A 21,125-nucleotide genomic window follows, 5' to 3' on the forward strand; every position below is an offset into this window, starting at 1 on the left:
CAACCGCCTGCACAAGGCCCTCCAAAACCGAGAAATTAATTGTACCCCCCTGTCAGACACAATATTCAGGGGCAACCCATGTAACCGAACCACCTGGTCAATAAAGTAGTTTGCAAGGGCCGCAGCAGAAGGTAGACCGGAGAGGGGAACAAAATGTGCCTGTTTACTAAAACGATCCACCACCACCCAGATCACAGTCATACTATTTGAGACAGGGAGGTCCGTAATGAAATCCATGGACACGTAGGTCCATGGTCTTTCAGGAACAGGTAATGGAACCAGTTCCCCGGCCGGCCGGTTACGACATACCTTAGCACGGGCACATGTAGCACAGTCAGACACAAATCGAGCAACATCTGAGTGAAGAGATGGCCACCAAAACAGTCGAGCAACAGCCCTGCGAGTGGCTGTAACTCCAGGATGGCCACTAAGTACGGACTCATGGAACTCTTGAAGTACCCGTAACCGGAGGTGCAAAGGGACAAACAGTTTAGTGTCTGGAGCGGAAGATGGCGCTGAGGACTGGGCCTCCCTGACCTCAGCTTCCAACTCGGATGACAAGGCAGCGACCACCACCCCTCGCGGAAGAATGGAGGAAGGAGGCTCTGGAGGTGACACCGGGTCCAAACTACGAGACAGTGCATCTGCCCTCACGTTTTTAGACCCCGGCCGAAAAGTAATACAAAAATGAAATCTAGAAAAGAAAAGAGCCCACCTCGCTTGTCGAGGCGTCAATCTCTTGGCGGACTCGATATACGTGAGGTTTTTATGATCAGTGATGACAGTAATACGGTGAACAGAACCCTCCAAAAAATGCCTCCATTCTTCGAATGCCAACTTTACCGCCAATAATTCACGGTTACCCACATCATAGTTCCTCTTAGCCGGAGTGAATTTCTTGGAGAAGAACGCACATGGTCGCAGATTAGTCAGAGTAGCAGGGCCCTGAGAGAGAACAGCTCCCACCCCCACCTCTGAGACGTCCACCTCCACAATAAACGGCGCCTCGAGGTCAGGCTGTACCAGGACCGGGGCGGACATGAACCGGTCCTTTAACTCAAGAAAGGCCTGGACAGCCGTTTGCGACCAGTTCTGCAGATCTGCCCCTTTCCGTGTAAGGTCAGTCAATGGCTTGGCAATTTGAGAGAACCCCTTAATGAACCTTCGATAATAATTTGCGAAACCCAAAAAGCGTTGTAGCGCCTTGATATCCCTGGGTTGCACCCAATCCACAATAGCCTGCACCTTTCCTGGGTCCATTTTAAACCCATCACGAGAAAGGAGTAACCCAAGAAAGGCTATTTCCTGAACAGAGAAAACACATTTTTCAAGCTTGGCAAACAGATGGTTATCACGTAATCTCTGTAATACTGAGCGAACATGCATAATATGCGTATCTCTATCGGCAGAATAAATCAAAATGTCATCGAGATAGATGACCACAAAACGACCAAGAAAATCAGAGAAGATATCGTTGATGAAATTTTGAAACACCGCAGGGGCATTTGTTAGACCAAAAGGCATCACCAAATTCTTGAATAACCCCTCTGATGTCAGAAAGGCCGTTTTCCACTCATCCCCTTCTCTAATACGGATAAGATTATAGGCCCCCCTGAGATCTAGTTTGGTAAACCACCGGGCTTCAGAGAGTTGGTTGTAGAGATCAGGGATGAGTGGAAGCGGATACGTGTTTTTCACAGTAATTTTGTTTAATTCTCGGAAATCGAGACATGGCCTTAATCCTCCGTCCTTCTTCTTTACAAAAAAGAACCCAGCAGCCACAGGGGAAGAAGAAGGACGGATATGCCCTTTACGTATACTATCAGATATGTATGATTTCATAGCAGCCCTTTCTGGACCCGAGAGGTGATCTAAACGGGCTTTGGGCAATTTGGTATTGGGAAGTAAATCGATGGCACAGTCATATGGGTGATGAGGCGGCAAAACTTCGGCCTCTGTTTCCGAGAATACGTCTCCGTAGTCCCTCAGGTATTCCGGAAGACCCTCAGGACATACGGAGAACACAGGTACAGATTGTAAACACCTTTTATGACAAGCAGGACTCCATTTGACTATGGTACGACACTCCAAATCAATAACGGGATTATGTAACCTTAACCATGGATACCCCAACACTAATCCAGCAGGGAGATTAGCCATTACAAAACAAGAAATAGTTTCAGAATGCAGAGACCCGATCACAAGAGTAAATTTTTCAGTAGCAAACCGAATGAGGTTTTGAGGCAGCGGTGTTTTATCAATTGCCAGGAGTTGAATGGGTCCTTCTAACCTCACTGTCCCTAACTCTAATCTTTGGACCAACTCAGAGTCAATGAAGTTCATAGCGGACCCACAGTCAACAAAGGCAGTAGCAGACCAGACCGACTCCTTGACCCGGAGGTCGACATTCAGAAGTATCTTATTGGAGGAGAGGAAAGGTACCTGATAGTCTGGGCAACATCCTCGACCGTTACCCAGACTTAGAAGTTTCCCGACGACTGTTTAGCGGAGGTGCAAGCCGGGCAGTCTTTCCTCCAGTGTCCATGGTGTCCACAATAGAAGCACAGCTTGAGATCCCGGCATCTTCTCCTCTCCTTCTCATCTGGACTGATGGCTCCAACTTCCATCTGTTCCATAGCCGGCAAAGAAGGTGCCCTTTGTAGAGGGGGCAGAATCTCACGCATGGTTCCCCTTCTTTCCCGTAATCTGTGGTCCATACGAACTGCCTCCGTCATCGCATCATCCAAGGTGCTAGGAGGAGGGTGCAGAGCCAAAGCGTCTTTCAGGGAGTCCGAAAGACCTCTCCGGAATTGGCACCTGAGTGCAGAATCATTCCATCGTACCTCAGTGGACCACTGCCGAAACTCTGAACAATATAGCTCAGCAGTGTGATTTCCCTGAGTGAGACACATGATCCTGTCCTCAGCCACCCGTACACGGTCTGGTTCGTCATATATCACCCCGAGGGAGTCAAAGAAGAGGTCAACCGAATGCCGTTCCGGGGCCGAAGGGGGTAGGGAAAACGCCCAGGTCTGGGGACCCCCTCTAAGTAATGACATGATGATCCTCACCCGCTGGGTCTCATTCCCCGAGGCCGGAGAGTGAAGAGAAGCCTGCAACTCTCCCTAAATGTCCGAAATAGGTTTTTCTCCCCCGAGAATTTATCGGGGAGCATCACCGTGGGTTCGGGGGAGGTCAGTTGGACATCAGTGGGACTATGCTGTCCTACGGTTTGTGAGGTAGCTGCCACTGAGGTGGCCCTCGCAGAAGCGGAGACCTCACTCTGCAGCATATTGTGTGAAGCTACCAGGGTGCGATGCTCTGCAGCCAAATCCTGCACCAGCTGCGTAAGGTTGGCTACTTGCTCGCACAAGGTACTGAGTGGATCCATTACAGTTTTTTATGCTGTAAAGTTGGATCCCACTACCAAGAAATAAATGTCTTTTTTTTTTTTTTCCCTATGGGAGATAAAGCCTATAGAGGCCGGCTATACTGTAATGCTGCCACCAGGGGGAGCCAGAGCTCTGTAGCATAATACACTACACAGAACAATGAGAACCAGGAAGTGAATTCACAGCGTTCTCATGCATTACCTCAAAGCACAGCTGAGAAGCAGAGCTGCAGAGCATGCAAGGAATAGTCACACAGGCTGGGTCAAACACCGTACGGGCAGAAGCAGGACCGGAGGGACAAGCAAAAGCGGAGTCAAAGTCAGGCCAAGGTCAGTACCGAGGAAGCAACCGAGTGGGGAAATAGGACAGGAGGGACGACCAGGGGATGGAACACAGACAAGGGCACGGGGGCACAGGAACAGACAGATCAGGATATCACTCACAGGACCAGCAATCACAGGCAAAGCAGTGCTAAGCTTATAGCCGGCGCTGGTTCACTGGAAATGCCAGCTTTTAAGGCATCTAGGGTCTGGAAGTGAGGCTCAAGAGAAGGCTCCGCCCCCTAGCCATGTGGACAGGGAGGCGAACCATGACAATTTTCCTTTGTCCCACAAAAATGTTACTATAGACTGAAATTTTATCTTTTCACAAGGCTAAAAAAAAAATGCACCAAAAAATTAATTGTGCAATTTCTCCTGAGTATACCGATAACCCATGTGTGGTAGAAATCTACTGTTTGGGCGCACGGCAGGGCTCGGAAGGGAAGGAGCACCATTTAACTATTGGAGAGCAGAAGTGGCTGGAATCGATAGCGGACGGTATGGCGCATTTGCAGACCCCCTGAGGTGTCTAAACAGTACATCTATGTGGTTTAAAAAACCCATCACCGTCTTATGGACTTTAGTATAATTGAAGAACTTCCAAAGTGACCCCATTTAGGAAACTAGACCCCACAAGGAATTTATCTAGATGCTTGGTGAGCACCTTGAGCCCCAAGGTACTTCACAAATTTTTTCCAACGTTGAGCCGAGAAAATGAAAAAAAAATAAAAAAATAAAATAAAAATTTTCCCACAAAAATGTTATTTTAGCTCCAATTTTTTTATTTTCACAAGGGTGACAAGAGAAAATGCACTGTACAATTTGTTGTGCAATTTCTCCTGAGTGCAGCGTTATCGCATGTGTAATGGAAAACTACTGCTGCGACAGCGGGGGCTCAGCTGTCATGTAAGCCAAACTCCCGGTGGCAATCGAATGGGCACTTTGCGGTCTGTGATTTTTAATAGTGATGAGTGAGCACTACCATGCTCAGCACTCATAACTGTAGTGATGAGGGAGCACTACCATGCTCGGGTGCTCTGTACTCGTAACTAGTGATGAGCGGGCACTACCATGCTCGGGTGCTCGGTACTCAAAACTAGAGATGAGCGGGCACTACCATGCTCAGGTACTCGGTACTGGTAACTAGTGATGCGCGAGCACTACCATGCTCAGGTGCTCGGTACTCGTAACTAGTGATGAGCGGGCACTACCATGCTCAGGTACTCGGTTCTGGTAACTAGTGATGCGCGAGCACTACCATGCTCAGGTGCTCGGTACTCGTAACAAGAAGTTGGATGCTTGAATACGCGTGACTTGAGTACCTGAATATAATGGAAATCTTCCAAAGTCGGCTAGTCGAGTTATGCCCCTCCAAGCGTCCAACTGCCAGTTACGAGCACCAAACACCCGAGCATGGTAGTGCTCACTCATCAGGATTAAAAATCACAGAGCAGAAAGTGAATTTCTAGGCTAAGTGGCCCCATGTTCATGTGTTTGTGGAATTGACATGGCAATCAGTCCATCATGACATCACCTCCTGTCTGCACCTCGGGGGCGGAATGGAGGAGGATATCCTCTACGTGATCCCTCAAATATAGTGGTCCTGCTAATGGGATGAACATTTAAAAGGCAGACGTGCCCCAAGCAGCTAATGTGTCAGCTTTCGCTACAACATAAGCTTCCTTCACTCTTTAAGGACAAGACTATTTCTAAATGTCCCTTCTGTTCCTCTGTCCATACTATTCCATCTTGCCCTAGAATGGTCCAACCATGATTTCCTTTGAATTGGTCCAAGGAACCAAAAATTCTCAACTTCCAACATTTGTGAAGGTGGATGCAGGGAGTATCTGTGCTGTGGGGGGAAATGGGGCAGGTGCCTCAGCCTGTGACTGGGCTTCATATGAGATTGTTATTTGTACCATACTGCAGTTTATAGTGAAAATACTAAAAAAAACTATGGTTAAAAGTAATAAAAAGTTGAAAAGTAAATGAAAAATCAAAAAGTCTTAAAAAGATTTAAAAAAACAAAGTGAAAGGGCAAAAACAAAAATGTAAAAGCTAAGGCACCATGACACGTCAGTAGGATGGAGTAAGTAACAATGGCACTTAGTATAATTATAACTGGTCACCTGGAAGAGGGGTCCGATATCCACATCAAAGCCGAGATCAGCGAAGCCCGTGGCGATAACCTTCGCTCCCCTATCGTGGCCGTCTTGACCCATTTTGGCGACAAGCAGACGAGGTCTTCGTCCTTCTCTTTCCATAAAACTCTGGACTCTGCAATAAATGATCCCACACAATTTGCCATCAGCACAAGCGTCCGGTAAAGAAAAGAGGTCAGCTGCTTATAAGGGAACTACAGGGTGTACTGCGCATGCGCGTAGCTCCCGAGGGGACGGAGCATGCACGGGACTTTGAGCTCAAATTGAACCATTAGTCGCAGTTTGGCTGGAACCAAGTTTTTGTAGGAGAATGCCGAGGCCGGTCTGGCATTACCCATTTGGCAGTCACGTACACATAGCGCGAGGAACAAATAAAGGTAATTTTTGCAAATAAGTTGAAGAATGTGAGAATTATGTGATGGGAACAGGTTAACAACCAGAAACCTATGGCTAATTTGGGAATAGACATAACTTTTTATACACTCTTGGAACTGTACGAAGAATCTTTTTAATGCGAGGTGGTTTACGACTTATTAATTCTCTGTGTTTTATTATGTTTGTTATTAATATTACCTTTTTTTTCCTGACAGATTTTGTTTGCATAATACACTGTGATCCTACTTTATTTTAGAAATGTTGAATTTTTGGGCAACTTAATAGAATATAAAATATAGAGGACAACACAAAAATTCGCAAGAATTCTGTTAGTGGATTTAACACTTCAGAGAAGAGCTACCAGGATGGTGAGAGGACTGCAAAGTGTGTCCTATGAGGAACAGTTAAAGGCTCTGGGAATGCTTAGCTGTGAAAAAGAAAGCTAAAGGCCGCTTTACACGCTGTGATCTCGCTAGCGAGATCGCTAGCGTGCGTACCCGACCCCATCGTTTATGCATCACGGGCAAATCGCTGCCCGTGGCGCACAACATAGTGCGGACCCGTCACACGTACTTACCTGCCTAGCGACGTCGCTGTGTCCGGCGAACCGCCTCCTTTCTAAGAGGCGGTTCGTTCGGCGTCACAGCAACATCACTAAGCGTCCACCCAATAGAAGCGGAGGGGCGGAGATGAGCGGGACGTAACATCCCGCCCACCTCCTTCCATCTTCATTGCCGGCGGCCGCAGGTAAGGTGAGGTTCCTCGTTTCTGCGGTGTCACACGTAGCGATGTGTGCTGCCGCAGGAACGACGAACAAAATCGTTACTGCAGCAGCAACGATAATTGGGAATAGGGGGCCATGTCACCGATTAGCGATTTTGAACGTTTTTGCAATGATTCAAAATCGCTCATAGGTGTCACACGCAGCAACATCGCTAAAGAGGCCGGATGTGCGTCACTCCGTGACCCCAACGCAGCGTGTAAATCGGCTTAAGAGTAGACTTAATAGTGGTCTACAAACATCTGAAGGGATGTCATAGTGGAGAGGGATCATCCTTATACTCATTTGGACATGGAAATATGAGAATCAATGAGATGAAACTGAAAGGGAGAAGAAACAGATTAGATAATAGAAAAAGAAAAACTTTTTGACAATGAGTGCCACACGTTGCCCAGAGATGGTGCGTTCTCCTTCAATGGAAGTCTTCCAAGGCTGGTCAGACATCTGTCTGAGATGGTTTAGTCTGTCCTCAATTGAGCAGGGGGTTTGGACATGATGACCCTGGAGTTCCCTCCCAACTCTAATATTCTATGTTTGTAAAATAGTGAACCGCTTGTGGATCAGCCACAGTTTTCAGTCAACGTTCACGAGCTATTCCAGAGGAGTAAGTACTTTAGTTCATAAGCCCCATTACCTTTGAAGCCATGACCTCCAAGATTGGTGGAGACGATAGATTTGTAGGAGTTCACTGTAAGATTTTGTTGTAATAATAAATGTGTTGAAGTTGATAATGCTACTTATGGAAACCCGGGAATCCTCGTGTTAATTATGGGAGACTTTGACAACATTTTTTACCCGTATTGGGACAAATGCAGATTAGATAAAGCCACAGAGTCCACCCCATATCTAGATTTGGCATGCTGTTGTCGGAATTATCATTGTCAGATTTGTGACGTGTTAGAAAACCCAAGAGTAAGACAATTCTACTGTTATTCGAAGTCTCACTAACCACTTTCGCATATTGACTTGTCTTCTAGTGGAAAAGGTTCAATATCTGCCTAGGGTGATGTCGGAATATTCGTCATTACTAATGTGCTTATGTGTCTCACCTACACTTACGTCATCTCTCGCACCCATCTCTTGTCATCTCGACACTTACGTCATCTCTCGCACTGTGGTTGATCAACCACTTTTGGCTTCAAATCATCGATGATAAAGTAATATTGAAGAGTGGAAGTGATCAATTTAAGGAAAAAAGCCATCTGGTCCCTCACAATATTTTATGGGATGCCATAAAGGTTAGCTTAAAGGGGGCATTGATACAGGCAATCAGTAGCTCTAAAAACTAAGGCAAGTCAATTTGTGGAGTTTATCTAAGAAAGAGTAAGTTCTACGGAAGAGCAATTTGTCCTTCCTGGTGAGGCGAGTGATCTTTTGATCTGGAAAAAGGTGCAAGAGGCATATCATTCCCATGTTTAAAAAAGGCTAAAAATACAACTTTTTTTGGAGGAAGGTGAAAAGGCTAGGGCCTAATAGCTTTAATTGCAAAGGCACAGTTGGTGTCCACCTTTGTGGGTACCGTAAGGGAAGAGAAGGGCACTATAGTCAATCACCCTGATCAAGTATTAAAATCTTTACAGGTCCAAAGTGACTTATACTGGGGACCAGATTAAATCATATTTGAAAGAGAGTAATGTTCCTACTTTGTCAGAGGTAAAAAGAGATTATTTGGATGGTCCACTTCAGCTAGAAATGATGCGGTTGGCTGTGGCCTCTAAGGCTAATACGAGTAAATCTCTGGGCTCAAATGGTCTTACCACAGAAAGATATAAAAATTGTTGGAATATTTTATGGCGTAAAGTATTATGCCCTTTCAAGTAGGCAGTCAATGGGGGAACTCCACCATATTCCATGTAAGGTGCGGTAATAGTAGGTATAACTAACCAGGTGAAAGACCTGCTGCCCCCGGACTCCTATAGACTCATAACGTAGCTACCCACTGATATTAAGATCATTGCAAAAGTTCTGGCCATTAGACTTAGTAGAGTTACATCCACTGTCGTACATAGAGATCAGATGGGTGTTATGCCGGCCAGATCTAAAGCCGTCAATATCCGTTGACTCCCGATGATATGGTAGGGTGATATGCTCACTCCATGCTTCTAAGGCTTTTGACTCAGTTGAGTGGAAATTTCTATGGGCTGTACTGGATAAATTTGGTGTGGAAATCCAAATTAGTTCATGGATTAGGATGTTTTATGAGAGTTCGAGGGCTAGGATATGGGTAACCGGATGGCTTACTTCAGCCTTTGGATGGAATAGAATTAAGCCCAGTGCCCACGCTGTGTAGTTTTGACGCGTATTGTCAGAAATCTGCAGCTAAATCTGCATGTCCATTGTGAAGCCAACAAAGTCTATGAGAATTCACAAGTGCTGTGCCCACGTTGCTTATTTTTCCCTTGCGTATTTGGTGCAGATTTGGTGCAGAACAAAATGAAATCTGCACCAAATACGCAAGGGAAAAATACTCAATGTGGTTACAGCACTTCTGAATTCTCATAGATTTTGCTGGCTTCACAATTGACATGCAGATTTTGCTGCAGATTTCTGAAAATCTGCATCAAAATACACAGTGTGGGCACTGGGCCTTAGGATAGGGCCAGGTTCAACTGCTATGGGGGGGTGCTAAGGGCACAAACACATCAGCGGTATTCTGCCGCACTGCCGTATCCGGCATAAGGGCAATACAGTACAATACAGTTCACAGACAGTGTGGAAGCCCCGGTCACATGCTGTCACATGCTCCGGTCACATGACCGCATGTGCCCGGAGCTTGCCAGTGAACTTTAATGTACTGTACTGTCCTTGTGCCGGATCTGCGAGTGCGGCAGGAAAATGCTGATGTGAAACCAGCGTAAGGAGAAAAAGGATTATCAGTGAGAAAAATGTCCAGCACTCAAAAGGACAAGAAACGTTAAATAATGCAAATCGTGTTTATTGGTTATCTGCATAAGGATAGAACACCTCGACCAAAGCAAAGCCATCGTTTCGGCCTGTGACAGCCTTTGTGAAGGTTTTGAGTATCATAAGGTTGGGGGAGAAAAGACGAGTTGAACGTCAAAGAAAACCCACCGCTGCCACCACTGACCTCTGGTTCCCGGTCCCCTCCTCCACTTGGCATTACAGGGGCTCTCTCACTTTATTCACCTCTCCCGGAACTGCAAAGTTGCTGCAAACATGGACGCCTCTCCTAAGATCTAGTGTTTGGACGTTCAACTCGTCTTTTATCCCCCAACCTTATGATACGCAAAACCTTGACAAAGGCTGTCACAGGCCGAAACGTTGGCTTTGCTTTGGTTGAGGTGTTCTATCCTTTTGCAGATAATCAATAAACACGATTTGGATTGAGTAGAGGCACATGGCAGAGATGTCCTCCATCTCCCTTGATCTTTGCATTGCCTATTGAGCCTCTTGCTGCATTTATTAGAAGCCATACAGGCATAGAAGGTTTCCGCAGAGGAGGAGTGGAGGAAAAAGTGGCACGGTATGCCGATGATGCTCTGTTGTTTCTGGCCAGGATTGCTTCTACTCTTTCCATAGCGATGGAGACAATTGAGAAATTTGGGAAATATTCAAGCCTGGTAAATCAGCTTTGCTCCTCTTGGATATCGGCGATAATGTAACCAATTTCGCCAGGCTTGGAATTCAGATGACCTCTAAATTCAAATACTTGGTAACGACGCGGGGGAATGACTAAGAAGACCAAACCTTATCCCGATAGCAACAAGGTTTAAACAAAAGTTGGGCACTTGGTCTACATTACCTCTATCTGTGGTAGGACGACTCAAATGAGTCAAAATGATCCGAATGCCCCCACAACTCTTATATGCTATACAAAATCCTCTAATTTGGGTACGGCAGAAACATCTTTTTCAAAATGACCATTTGTTTCAGGGATCTGACCTAGGGTAAACAAGCTCTGCGTTGTAGACTGGAAACACTGCAAAGAGACAAAAAGGGAGGGGAATTGGCAGTCCTGAATCCTTGAATTTACTAAATGGTTGCTCAGCTTCACCATATTTGTGGGTGGGATAATCGAGGGGTGTCGGGGGCACAGAATCTCCTTCTCCAACATCTCCTTAAATCAATAAGGATGTACAAAGCACTGAAATAGCATAAACTCAGGGTAGATTGTCGACCTTGCTACATCGTCAATACATTGTCCATGGTGGAAGGTGAACGAGTTGTAGGGTCTTGAAGGGATTACGCAATATACTTCATTATGGGGAACACCTTTGAAAACCCTGACTAAAGGGGTTTCAAAGTTAAGCTCTGAGAGGTATTCATAGAAAACACCACATTTTAATACGTCAAAAATTCGAGGAATTCTCAAAATTATAAAGGGAGTTTGGATCCTCCACCCAGAATTTGATAAATATCTTTAATTGCGGCATACGTTTCAGGCAGAGAGGCTTGATTTGGGAGTTTCAGTGCCTAAAAATGTGATAATACAAAGATTAGAAGCTTCAAATAGGTCCAGTAGACTGATTTCACAATTGAATAGCGCCTTCTTAGACCTGACCCTACCGAAATATCAGATATGTTCCAAGAGCAAATGGGAGGGGGACAAAGGATGTACTGAGGATGGTCAACGGTAGGACATTCTAGATAGACTGCTGCAGCTCTCTTTCTTCAGAACTCCATAGGCTCTCATCTATATGTGACACATCAGGTATATACAACGCCCACGTTTCTATTTGGTGATGGGCTACGGCGAGACCAGTTATGCGTCAGATATAACACACATCCAGCTAATCTATTACACACGATATGGTCCTGTCCTAATTTGGAATTATTTTGGAAGTGAGTGCTGGAAATCATAAACAAGGTCTATACAGTTAATATAACTCCTTCACCATTTGTATATTGGGATGTGTTGAGGACCTAACCCAAGATGATCATGGCAATTCTGCAATGTCGCATATGTTGTGTATGACCAGGAAATTAACAGGGCAAATGATTCCAGAAACGCATCAGAGAAGAAAGTCTTGTTTTTAACTTTATCCTGTTTCCTTTAATTGTTAAGAATAAAGAATGTTATTTTTTATGGATGTGTTGATCTGAGTTTTGTTTGGATCAAGTGCTTACTAGTATAAAGTTCATCAATAAAATCAACTGGGTGATACGTTTGTAAAGAGTGGTGATGAGCGGGCACTACCATGCTCAGGGTCTCGGTACTCGTAACTAGTGATGAGCGGGCACTACCATGCTCAGGGTCTCGGTACTCGTAACTAGTGATGAGCGGGCACTACCATGCTCAGGGTCTCGGTACTCGTAACTAGTGATGAGCGGGCACTACCATGCTCAGGGTCTCGGTACTCGTAACTAGTGATGAGTGGCCACTACCATGCTCAGGGTCTCGGTACTCGTAACTAGTGATGAGCGGGCACTACCATGCTCAGAGTCTCGGTACTCGTAACTAGTGATGAGCGGGCACTACCATGCTCGGGTGCTCAGTACTCGTAACTAGTGATGAGCGGGCACTACCATGCTCAGGTGCTCAGTACTCGTAACTAGTGATGAGCGGGCACTACCATGCTCGGGTGCTCTGTACTCGTAGCTAGTGATGAGCGGGCACTACCATGCTCGGGTGCTCAGTACTAGTAACTAGTGATGAGCGAGCACTACCATGCTCGGGTGCTCGGTACTCGTAACTAGTGATGAGTGGGCACTACCATGCTCGGGTGCTCGGTACTCGTAACTAGTGATGAGCGGGCACTACCATGCTCGGGTGCTCAGTACTCGTAACTAGTGATGAGCGGGCATTACCATGCTCAGGTGCTCAGTACTCGTAACTAGTGATGAGCGGGCACTACCATGCTCAGGTGGTCTGTACTCGTAACTAGTGATGAGCGGGCACTACCATGCTCAGGTGCTCTGTACTCGTAACTAGTGATGAGCAAACACTAACATGCTCGGGTGCTCTGTACTCGTAACTAGTGATGAGCGGGCACTACCATGCTCGGGTGCTCGGTACTCGAAACTAGGGACTTCATTATCCTTAGAATTAAAGTTGCAACCATTCAAGCATCTGACTGCTTGTAACGAGTACTGAGCACCTGAGCATGGTAGTGCCCACTCATCACTAGTTACGAGTACTGAGCACCTGAGCATGGTAGTGCCCACTCATCACTAGTTACGAGTACTGAGCACCCGAGCATGGTAGTGCTCGCTCATCACTAGTTACGAGTACAGAGCACCTGAGCATGGAAGTGCCCACTCATCACTAGATATTAGTACAGAGCACCTGAGCATGGTAGTGCTCCCTTATCACTAGTTACAAGCACCCGAGCATGGTAGTGCCCACTCATCACAAGTTACCAGTACTGAGCACCAGAGCATGGTACTGTTCACTCATTACTAGTTACGAGTACCGAGCACCCGAGCATGGTAGTGCCCGCTCATCACTAGATACAAGTGCTGAGCACCCGAGCATGGTAGTGCCCGCTCATCACTAGATACAAGTGCTGAGCACCCAAGCATGGTAGTGCTCACTCAATACTAGTTACGAGTACTGAGCACCCGAGCATGGTAGTGCCCGCTCATCACTAGTTACGAGTACTGAGCACCCGAGCATGGTAGTGCCCGCTCATCACTAGATACAAGTACTGAGCACCCGAGCATGGTAGTGCCCGCTCATCACTAGTTACGAGTACTGAGCACCCGAGCATGGTAGTGCCCGCTCATCACTAGTTACGAGTACTGAGCACCCGAGCATGGTAGTGCCCGCTCATCACTAGTTACGAGTACTGAGCACCCGAGCATGGTAGTGCTCGCTCATCACTAGATACAAGTACTGAGCACCCGAGCATGGTAGTGCTCGCTTATCACTAGATACAAGTACTGAGCACCCGAGCATGGTAGTGCTCGCTCATCACTAGATACAAGTACTGAGCACCCGAGCATGGTAGTGCCCGCTCATCACTAGTTACCAGTACTGAGCACATGAGCATGGTAGTGCTCGCTCATCACTAGTTACGAGTACTGAGCACCCGAGCATGGTAGTGCTCGCTCATCACTAGATACAAGTACTGAGCACCCGAGCATGGTAGTGCCCGCTCATCACTAGTTACCAGTACTGAGCACATGAGCATGGTAGTGCTCACTCATCACGAATATTGATATTTTAGCTGGTTTAAAGAATATTTCTACAGTTAAAAAAATATTGTGTGTGTATTGGCAATGTTCTTCTTATTGCACCGTCACAGATTATTCTGGATGCAACATATTTTGCTGTGCTGTGTTGGGGGGTAGGAAGGATATGGGATTGGGAAAGTTTGTAGTGACATTTTTGAAAATGTCACTAAAAAACATTTAATTTAAAGAGAGATGCAGGTGGGGGAGATGGAAATGGGAGAATGTGAAAAAGGCAAAAAAAGAAAAAAAGAGAAAAATGAGAAAAAAAAATGAGGCAGAAAGAAAGAGCCCTAAAGTGAGTGAGTGACAGACAGAAAGGGAATGTGTGACGCCATCACTCTTCCTTTAGCCTCAGGCATGAGTTGAGCCGTTCTGACCCCGCGCGGCTGCAGCAGGAGCTGAACTCCATGATTAATGCTGCAAGGCGAAGCTCAGCACTGCTACATCTGCAGAGCAGTGCACAAGGGAGGCATATGTCACCCAGATTTTCCCCGGTGCTCAGTTACAATTTCCTCCACAAGTGCACTAGATTTACCCAAAACATTATGGAAAAAGACACACGGGTTATCACAACCTCAAGAATAGCAGAGCTCCAAATTGTTTGATGACAAACTCAGCCCTACTATTCTAGCGCACATATGTAGCAGAGCTGGACTGGATTTTTCATACAGCCATATAGAACAGTGTGGCAGCATGTGGTTGTGCGGGCTAACAAACTGTGGCTCTAACTGGTTAGGGACGTAGCAGAGCTGAATTTGTCATTAGCACTTAGTGTCTGCAGATGATAGCTCTGACAATGCGGACTTACTGTAAGGATGCTAACAATGGGATTAGCCTCCTGCATAAGGGGCAGGATCTTCCGAAAAAGGGGCACGAAGAAAGCTCACAATCCAACCACAAAAACAGTACATTAGTAAATCTGTGTATTTACCTCTTGAGAGCAAAGGCGATCTCTTCACTCTCCCCGTACTCCTGCCGGTACGCTCCGCTCACCATCCGGTCACTGGCCTTGTGCTCACCAAACACCTTCTTCATTGCGTCTGTGATTTCTCCCACTGTGCACCTAGGAGGAAGGCAGGACATCAGGACTCAACGGGAAGACTGTGCAAATGAGAGCCACAATTTCAAGACAGCTTCTATGTATAAGAATGCATCTATTGTAATACTGCCCCCTATGTACAAGAATATAACTACTATAATACTGCCCCCTATGTACAAGAATATAACTACTATAATACAGCCCCCTATGTACAAGAATATAACTACTATAATACAGCCCCCTATGTACAAGAATATAACTACTATAACACTGCCCCCTATGTACAAGAATATAACTACTATAATACTGCTCCTATGTACAAGAATATAACTACTATAACACTGCCCCCTATGTACAAGAATATAACTACTATAATACTGCCCCTATGTACAAGAATATAACTACTATAATACTGCCCCCCATGTACAAGAATATAACTACTATAACACTGCCCCTATGTACAAGAATATAACAACTATAATACTGCTCCTATGTACAAGAATATAACTACTATAATACTGCCCCCTATGTACAGGAATATAACGACTATAATACTGCCCCCTATGTACAAGAATATAACTACTATAATACTGCCCCCTATGTACAGGAATATAACTACTATAATACTGCCCCCTATGTACAAGAATATAACTACTATAATACTGCCCCTATGTACAAGAATATAACTACTATAATACTGCTCCTATGTACAAGAATATAACTACTATAATACTACCCCCTATGTACAAGAATATAACTGCTATAATACTGCCCCTATGTACAAGAATATAACTACTATAATACTGCCCCTATGTACAAGACTATAACTACTATAATACTGCCCTCTATGTACAAGAATATAACTACTATAATACTGCTCCTATGTACAAGAATATAACTACTATAATACTACCCCCTATGTACAAGAATATAACTACTATAATACTGCCCCTATGTACAAGAATATAACTACTATAATGCTACCTCTATGTACAAGAATATAACTACTATAATACTGACCCTATGTACAAGAATATAACTATAATACTGCCCCCTATGTACAAGAATATAACTACTATAACACTGCCCCCTATGTACAAGAATATAACTACTATAATACTGCCCCTATGTACAAGAATATAACTACTATAATACTGCCCCCTATGTACAAGAATATAACTACTATAATACTGCCATCTATGGACAAGAATATAACTACTATAATACTGCCCCTATGTACAAGAATATAACTACTATAATACTGCCCCCTATGTACAAGAATATAACTACTATAATACTGCCCCTATGTACAAGAATATAACTATAATACTGCCCCCTATGTACAAGAATATAACTACTATAACACTGCCCCCTATGTCCAAGAATATAACTACTATAATACTGCCCCTATGCACAATATAACTACTATAATACTTTATACCTCAAAATCAAATTATAGGGAGGAACCCAATTTATCAAAAACCATGAAAAAAATTCCTATATTAAAAATATCAATCTTTATTAGTCAATATCTAAAAAACTGTCAGTGCAGTCACAAAAAGAAAGGAATAGCCAAAAAAGTGGTTGGGCGGGTAAAACGGGGGAGACAAGTGCGCCAGATGACGATATTGAGGATGTAGGCAGGGGAGGGGGGGCCTATCCTAGCCCTATGAATTTCCCCTACCTACCAGCGGAGTGAAAACACCCTACTTTACTCGGTGCCCCCGCTCCTCGGCGGCTGTCCCTTAATGTCCCTCCAACCATAAAACACCATCACCAAAAGTGTACGTGAAAAAGTGCAAGTCAAAACACTAAAAGTCTGGTATGCAGTTCAGTTAATACACATGCAATCAGGTAGTTCCCTATCAGGGTGAAACAATGATCACACTATTTCCCTTAGGGATGACCAACGGTGCTCTTGTTTCAGAGGACACAGGCCTAAATAGTCTGAGTAACCACCCTAATGTTCATACACATCAGGTCAACTGCACACCCATCTCAGTTGAAAAAATATTTTTGACATTTTAGAATGAAGTACTCATCAGGTCATATCATAATATCAAAGATGATTAAAGCACTTAACATGTCAAGCTGTATACTCTCTCAGCATCTCTCTCAAGTCTGGTGTGCAGTTCCATTCATGCAATTGCAATAAGGTAGTTCCCCTATCAGGGTAAAAAAACGACAATATTTCCCCTAAGGGTGACCGACAGTGTTCTTATTCCAGAGGATACAGGCATAAATAGTCTGGGTAGCCACTCTGTTGTTAATACACGTCGGGTCAACTACATACCAATCCCAGATGAAAAAATTTGATAATTTAAAATGAAGTACTTATTATTCGGTTATATATCATACTCTCACAATAATAAAAGTACTTATCCATGTCATGTTGCATATCATCTCAGCATATCTCTCAGCATATCTCTCTCAACGCGTTTCTCCCTCAGGATGTCTGGGGGTTCATCAGGAGATTTTCAATCAGTAAAGCCGATCTCACAATGGAGCGGTTGCTATGCCTAATAACGCCACTCAGGACCGCAAAAATATGGGTCCTGGCTCATTAGTGGTATCAGAGGTAATGCCTCATTTGGCCACACACCACCTCCACTTATATCAACTCGATAAGCGTCACTTACCCCCACCCCCATGCGACTTACTGTCCATGATAATTTCAAAAGGCCGCGCCATTCCGCCGGCGGTCACTTCCGGTTTGCAGTCTATGTGACGTAGGAACGGAAATCAATATTCCCCATCAGGCCTTGCACACAGTTCCAGGCCTCTGACGTCACACCGGAAGTTCCGGCCCATGGACCGCACATTGCGTTCCATTTATCAGGGACGCCCACATGGAGCACATGTTAGGGGAGGGTAATTGGCGGATCACATGACAATACACTGGCGGAACGCAAATTGCGCTCCACATGCAGTAAATGCCCTCATAGCAACAGGGGCGTCGCCTGTAGTGAGGGCTAGTCACGTGACTACCGAGTAAAGATTGGGCTATTCATATGAATGGAGAAATGAAAAAAAAACGATAACATTATATCGCCAGGAAATAACCATGCTCGTCCTATAAGGACAATAAGCGCATAGGCATAAAAGTCAGCTCCGCTCAATAACTCATCCCATAGAGATGTAAAGGGGGTTCCCAAACCACCATAAACCTTTCACAGGGAGTTAGATGAAACTGGTGAAATTTAATTGTTCATTAATCCCATCTGGGGACATACTCCGCAGAAGGTAGATCCACCTCGTTTCCCTTTGGAGAATCGCCCTATTCCAGTCACCCAGCCTCTCATGTTTTTGAACGGTCTCAATCACCCTAAATAGGATATTTTTATCCCCATTATGGTATTGGACCATATGCCGGGCCAGTGCAGTATCCCTTTTGTGGAGAATATCCCCCATGTGCTCTCCAATCCTTACTCTCAGTTCCCTCTTAGTTTTCCCCACATAATTTTTGGGACACTGACAGGTGCACATATAAACTACTCCAGTGGTCTTGCAGTTCGCAAAATCCCTATTGGAGAATACTCTCCCTGTCGCTGCACTTGTGAAGGTTTTAGAGGGGTCAATATACCTACAGAAACTGCAGGTCCCACACCTAAAGGTCCCAATCGGTCTCCTGTCCAACCAGGTCCCTCCCGATTTTGGTTGCTCGAAGTGGCTATGGACCACGTGGTCCCTTATTGACCTCCCTCTCCTAAAAGTGACTGAAGGTTTTGTAGTTAGGGTATCTGCCAAATCTGGGTCTGCCCGAAGAATGTCCCAGTGCCGCCTTAGAATGTCCATAATCCTATCCGTATGGTCGTCAAAGGTCCCAATCAATCTTGTCAGCCCATCATTTTGTATTCTCTGGCGGGGCGCAATTAGCTCTGTTCTGTTTCTTCCCTTTGCGACTCTATATGCTTCCTCAATTACTCCCACTGGATAACCTCTATCTCTGAACCTGCGTCTAAGGTTATTAGATTGTGCCTGAAAATCTCCCAAATTAGAACAGTTCCTCCGAAGTCGAAGGAACTGTCCCTTGGGGATCCCTCTCTTCAGGCTAGTGGGGTGACAGCTCTCCCATCGCAGCAAACTATTAGTTGCCGTCGGTTTTCTGTAGATGGTGGTATCCAGATAGCCGTCCTGGTTCCTCTTAATGTACAGATCCAAAAAGGAGATCCTGTCCCCCCCTATCTCCGAGGTAAACCTCAGGTTCAAATTGTTCAAGTTCAGATGTCCAACAAAGGCCCTGAAGGAGTTTTGGTCACCCGACCAAAGGATGAGGATGTCATCAATATATCTCCCCCAGAACAAAATCCTGGGGGTCCAGATGACATCCTCATCCCTAAAAACAACAGTGTCCTCCCACCAACCCAGGAGCAAGTTTGCGTATGTGGGAGCACAGGGGCTCCCCATCGCTGTGCCCCTGAGTTGATGGTAAAACTTCCCGTTAAACAGGAAGTAGTTGTGTCCCAGGACAAACCTCAGCAGTTCAATAATTAAGATGTTATGGGGTCCGAGATGACTCCCCCTACTCTTTAAAAAGTACTCGACTGCCTCAATACCCTTCTCATGCGGGATACTGCTGTACAGGGCCTCCACGTCTATAGATGTTAAGATGGTGCCCTGTTCCACACAAATTCCATCCAACTTCCCAATAAGATCAGCAGTATCCCTAATGTACGATGGTAAAGATGTTACAAACGGGCGCAACAGTTTGTCCAGATATACACTCACATTCTGACACAGTGCTTCTATGCCCGAGACTATAGGTCGGCCTTTCAAGGGCACCACCCCTTTATGTATCTTAGGGAGTGAATAGAATGTTGCTATTCGTGGATGTTTAAGATACATAAAGTCAAACTCACTCTTAGAGATAAGCAGGTCCTCCAGTGCACGTGTCAATATCTCCAATAGTTTACAGGCATAGTCATTAGTCGGATCCCCCCTCAGTACCTCATACGTGGCAGAGTCATGGAGAATGGAAAAGCACATGTCCTTGTATTTACCCACATCAAGGATCACAGTATTCCCCCCCTTGTCGGAGGGCTTTATTACGATGTTTCTGTTTTTTTCTAGAGACAATAGTGCATCCTTCTCTAGTGGTCCAAGGTTGGTATCAGATCTCCCCTTTCTCGGATTAATTTTACTAATCTCGGCCGACACCAGTTTGGCAAATATGTCAATATTACTACATTCTCCCAAGGGTGGAAGTCGTAAGCTCTTAGGTTTAAGGTCCGAAAAAGGGCCTTCACCAATCTCACGGTCACTCTCCTCTGCAAGTCCGGCCAAAACCCTAACATCATTGAGCGATTCAAGAGGAATCCCCAATTGTTGGCATTTATTTCTATCGTTAATGACAAAATATTTCTTCCACTTAAGTTTCCTAAGAAACAAATTAATGTCCTTGATCCAAATAAACGGATCGCACCGTGTGGTCGGAACAAATGAAAGGCCCGCAGCCAGAACCCTCTCTTCATTAATAGATAGAGTATACGAGGACAGGTTAATAATTCGTTGCCTATCTTCCTCTACACCTGCCCCTACTATTTTTTCTGTACCCCCACTAATCGTGTGCGTAGTTGGTAGGACATACCGTCTGTCCCCTCTAAAAAAGAGGCCGGAACCGAGGATGAGGTAGAGGATGAAGATGGAGCAGAAGGTTCCCCCAGGGATGCTCCAACTACCGGGAATCTCTGATTCCCCCTTTTTTCTTCCCATTTTTTGTTCTTATTTTTGTACCTCCTGAATTGGCCTCTCCCTCTATTATTTCTAAATGGGCCCTCTCTCATCCGAAACTCAGTATCCGAATTCTCTGCGTCTGAGGAGGAGGGATCAACTGCGTGATCGTATGATTCCAAACTGGGATAAGCTTTGTTATCCTTAAAATCAGCCAGGTCCCGTACGTAGTGTCTGTGTTTTCTCTCT

General features: G+C 45.2%; 1 protein-coding gene across 2 annotated transcripts in view; it reads right to left on the reverse strand.

The window, feature by feature from the left end:
- The window catches only part of MMUT (methylmalonyl-CoA mutase), a 107,491-nt gene that overhangs the window by 18,642 nt on the left and 67,724 nt on the right, over window positions 1-21,125 (reverse strand). For both annotated transcript variants that reach the window (XM_075341189.1, XM_075341187.1), the window contains 2 exons: window positions 15,099-15,230; window positions 5,842-5,989 (listed from right to left, as the gene is read on the reverse strand). In XM_075341189.1, coding sequence (XP_075197304.1) covers window positions 5,842-5,989; window positions 15,099-15,230 — 280 coding nt within the window. The remainder of the gene's footprint in view (window positions 1-5,841; window positions 5,990-15,098; window positions 15,231-21,125) is intronic.

Source organism: Anomaloglossus baeobatrachus, chromosome 3 (assembly GCF_048569485.1).
Source record: "Anomaloglossus baeobatrachus isolate aAnoBae1 chromosome 3, aAnoBae1.hap1, whole genome shotgun sequence".
In the NCBI taxonomy this organism is placed as follows: Eukaryota; Metazoa; Chordata; class Amphibia; order Anura; family Aromobatidae; genus Anomaloglossus; species Anomaloglossus baeobatrachus.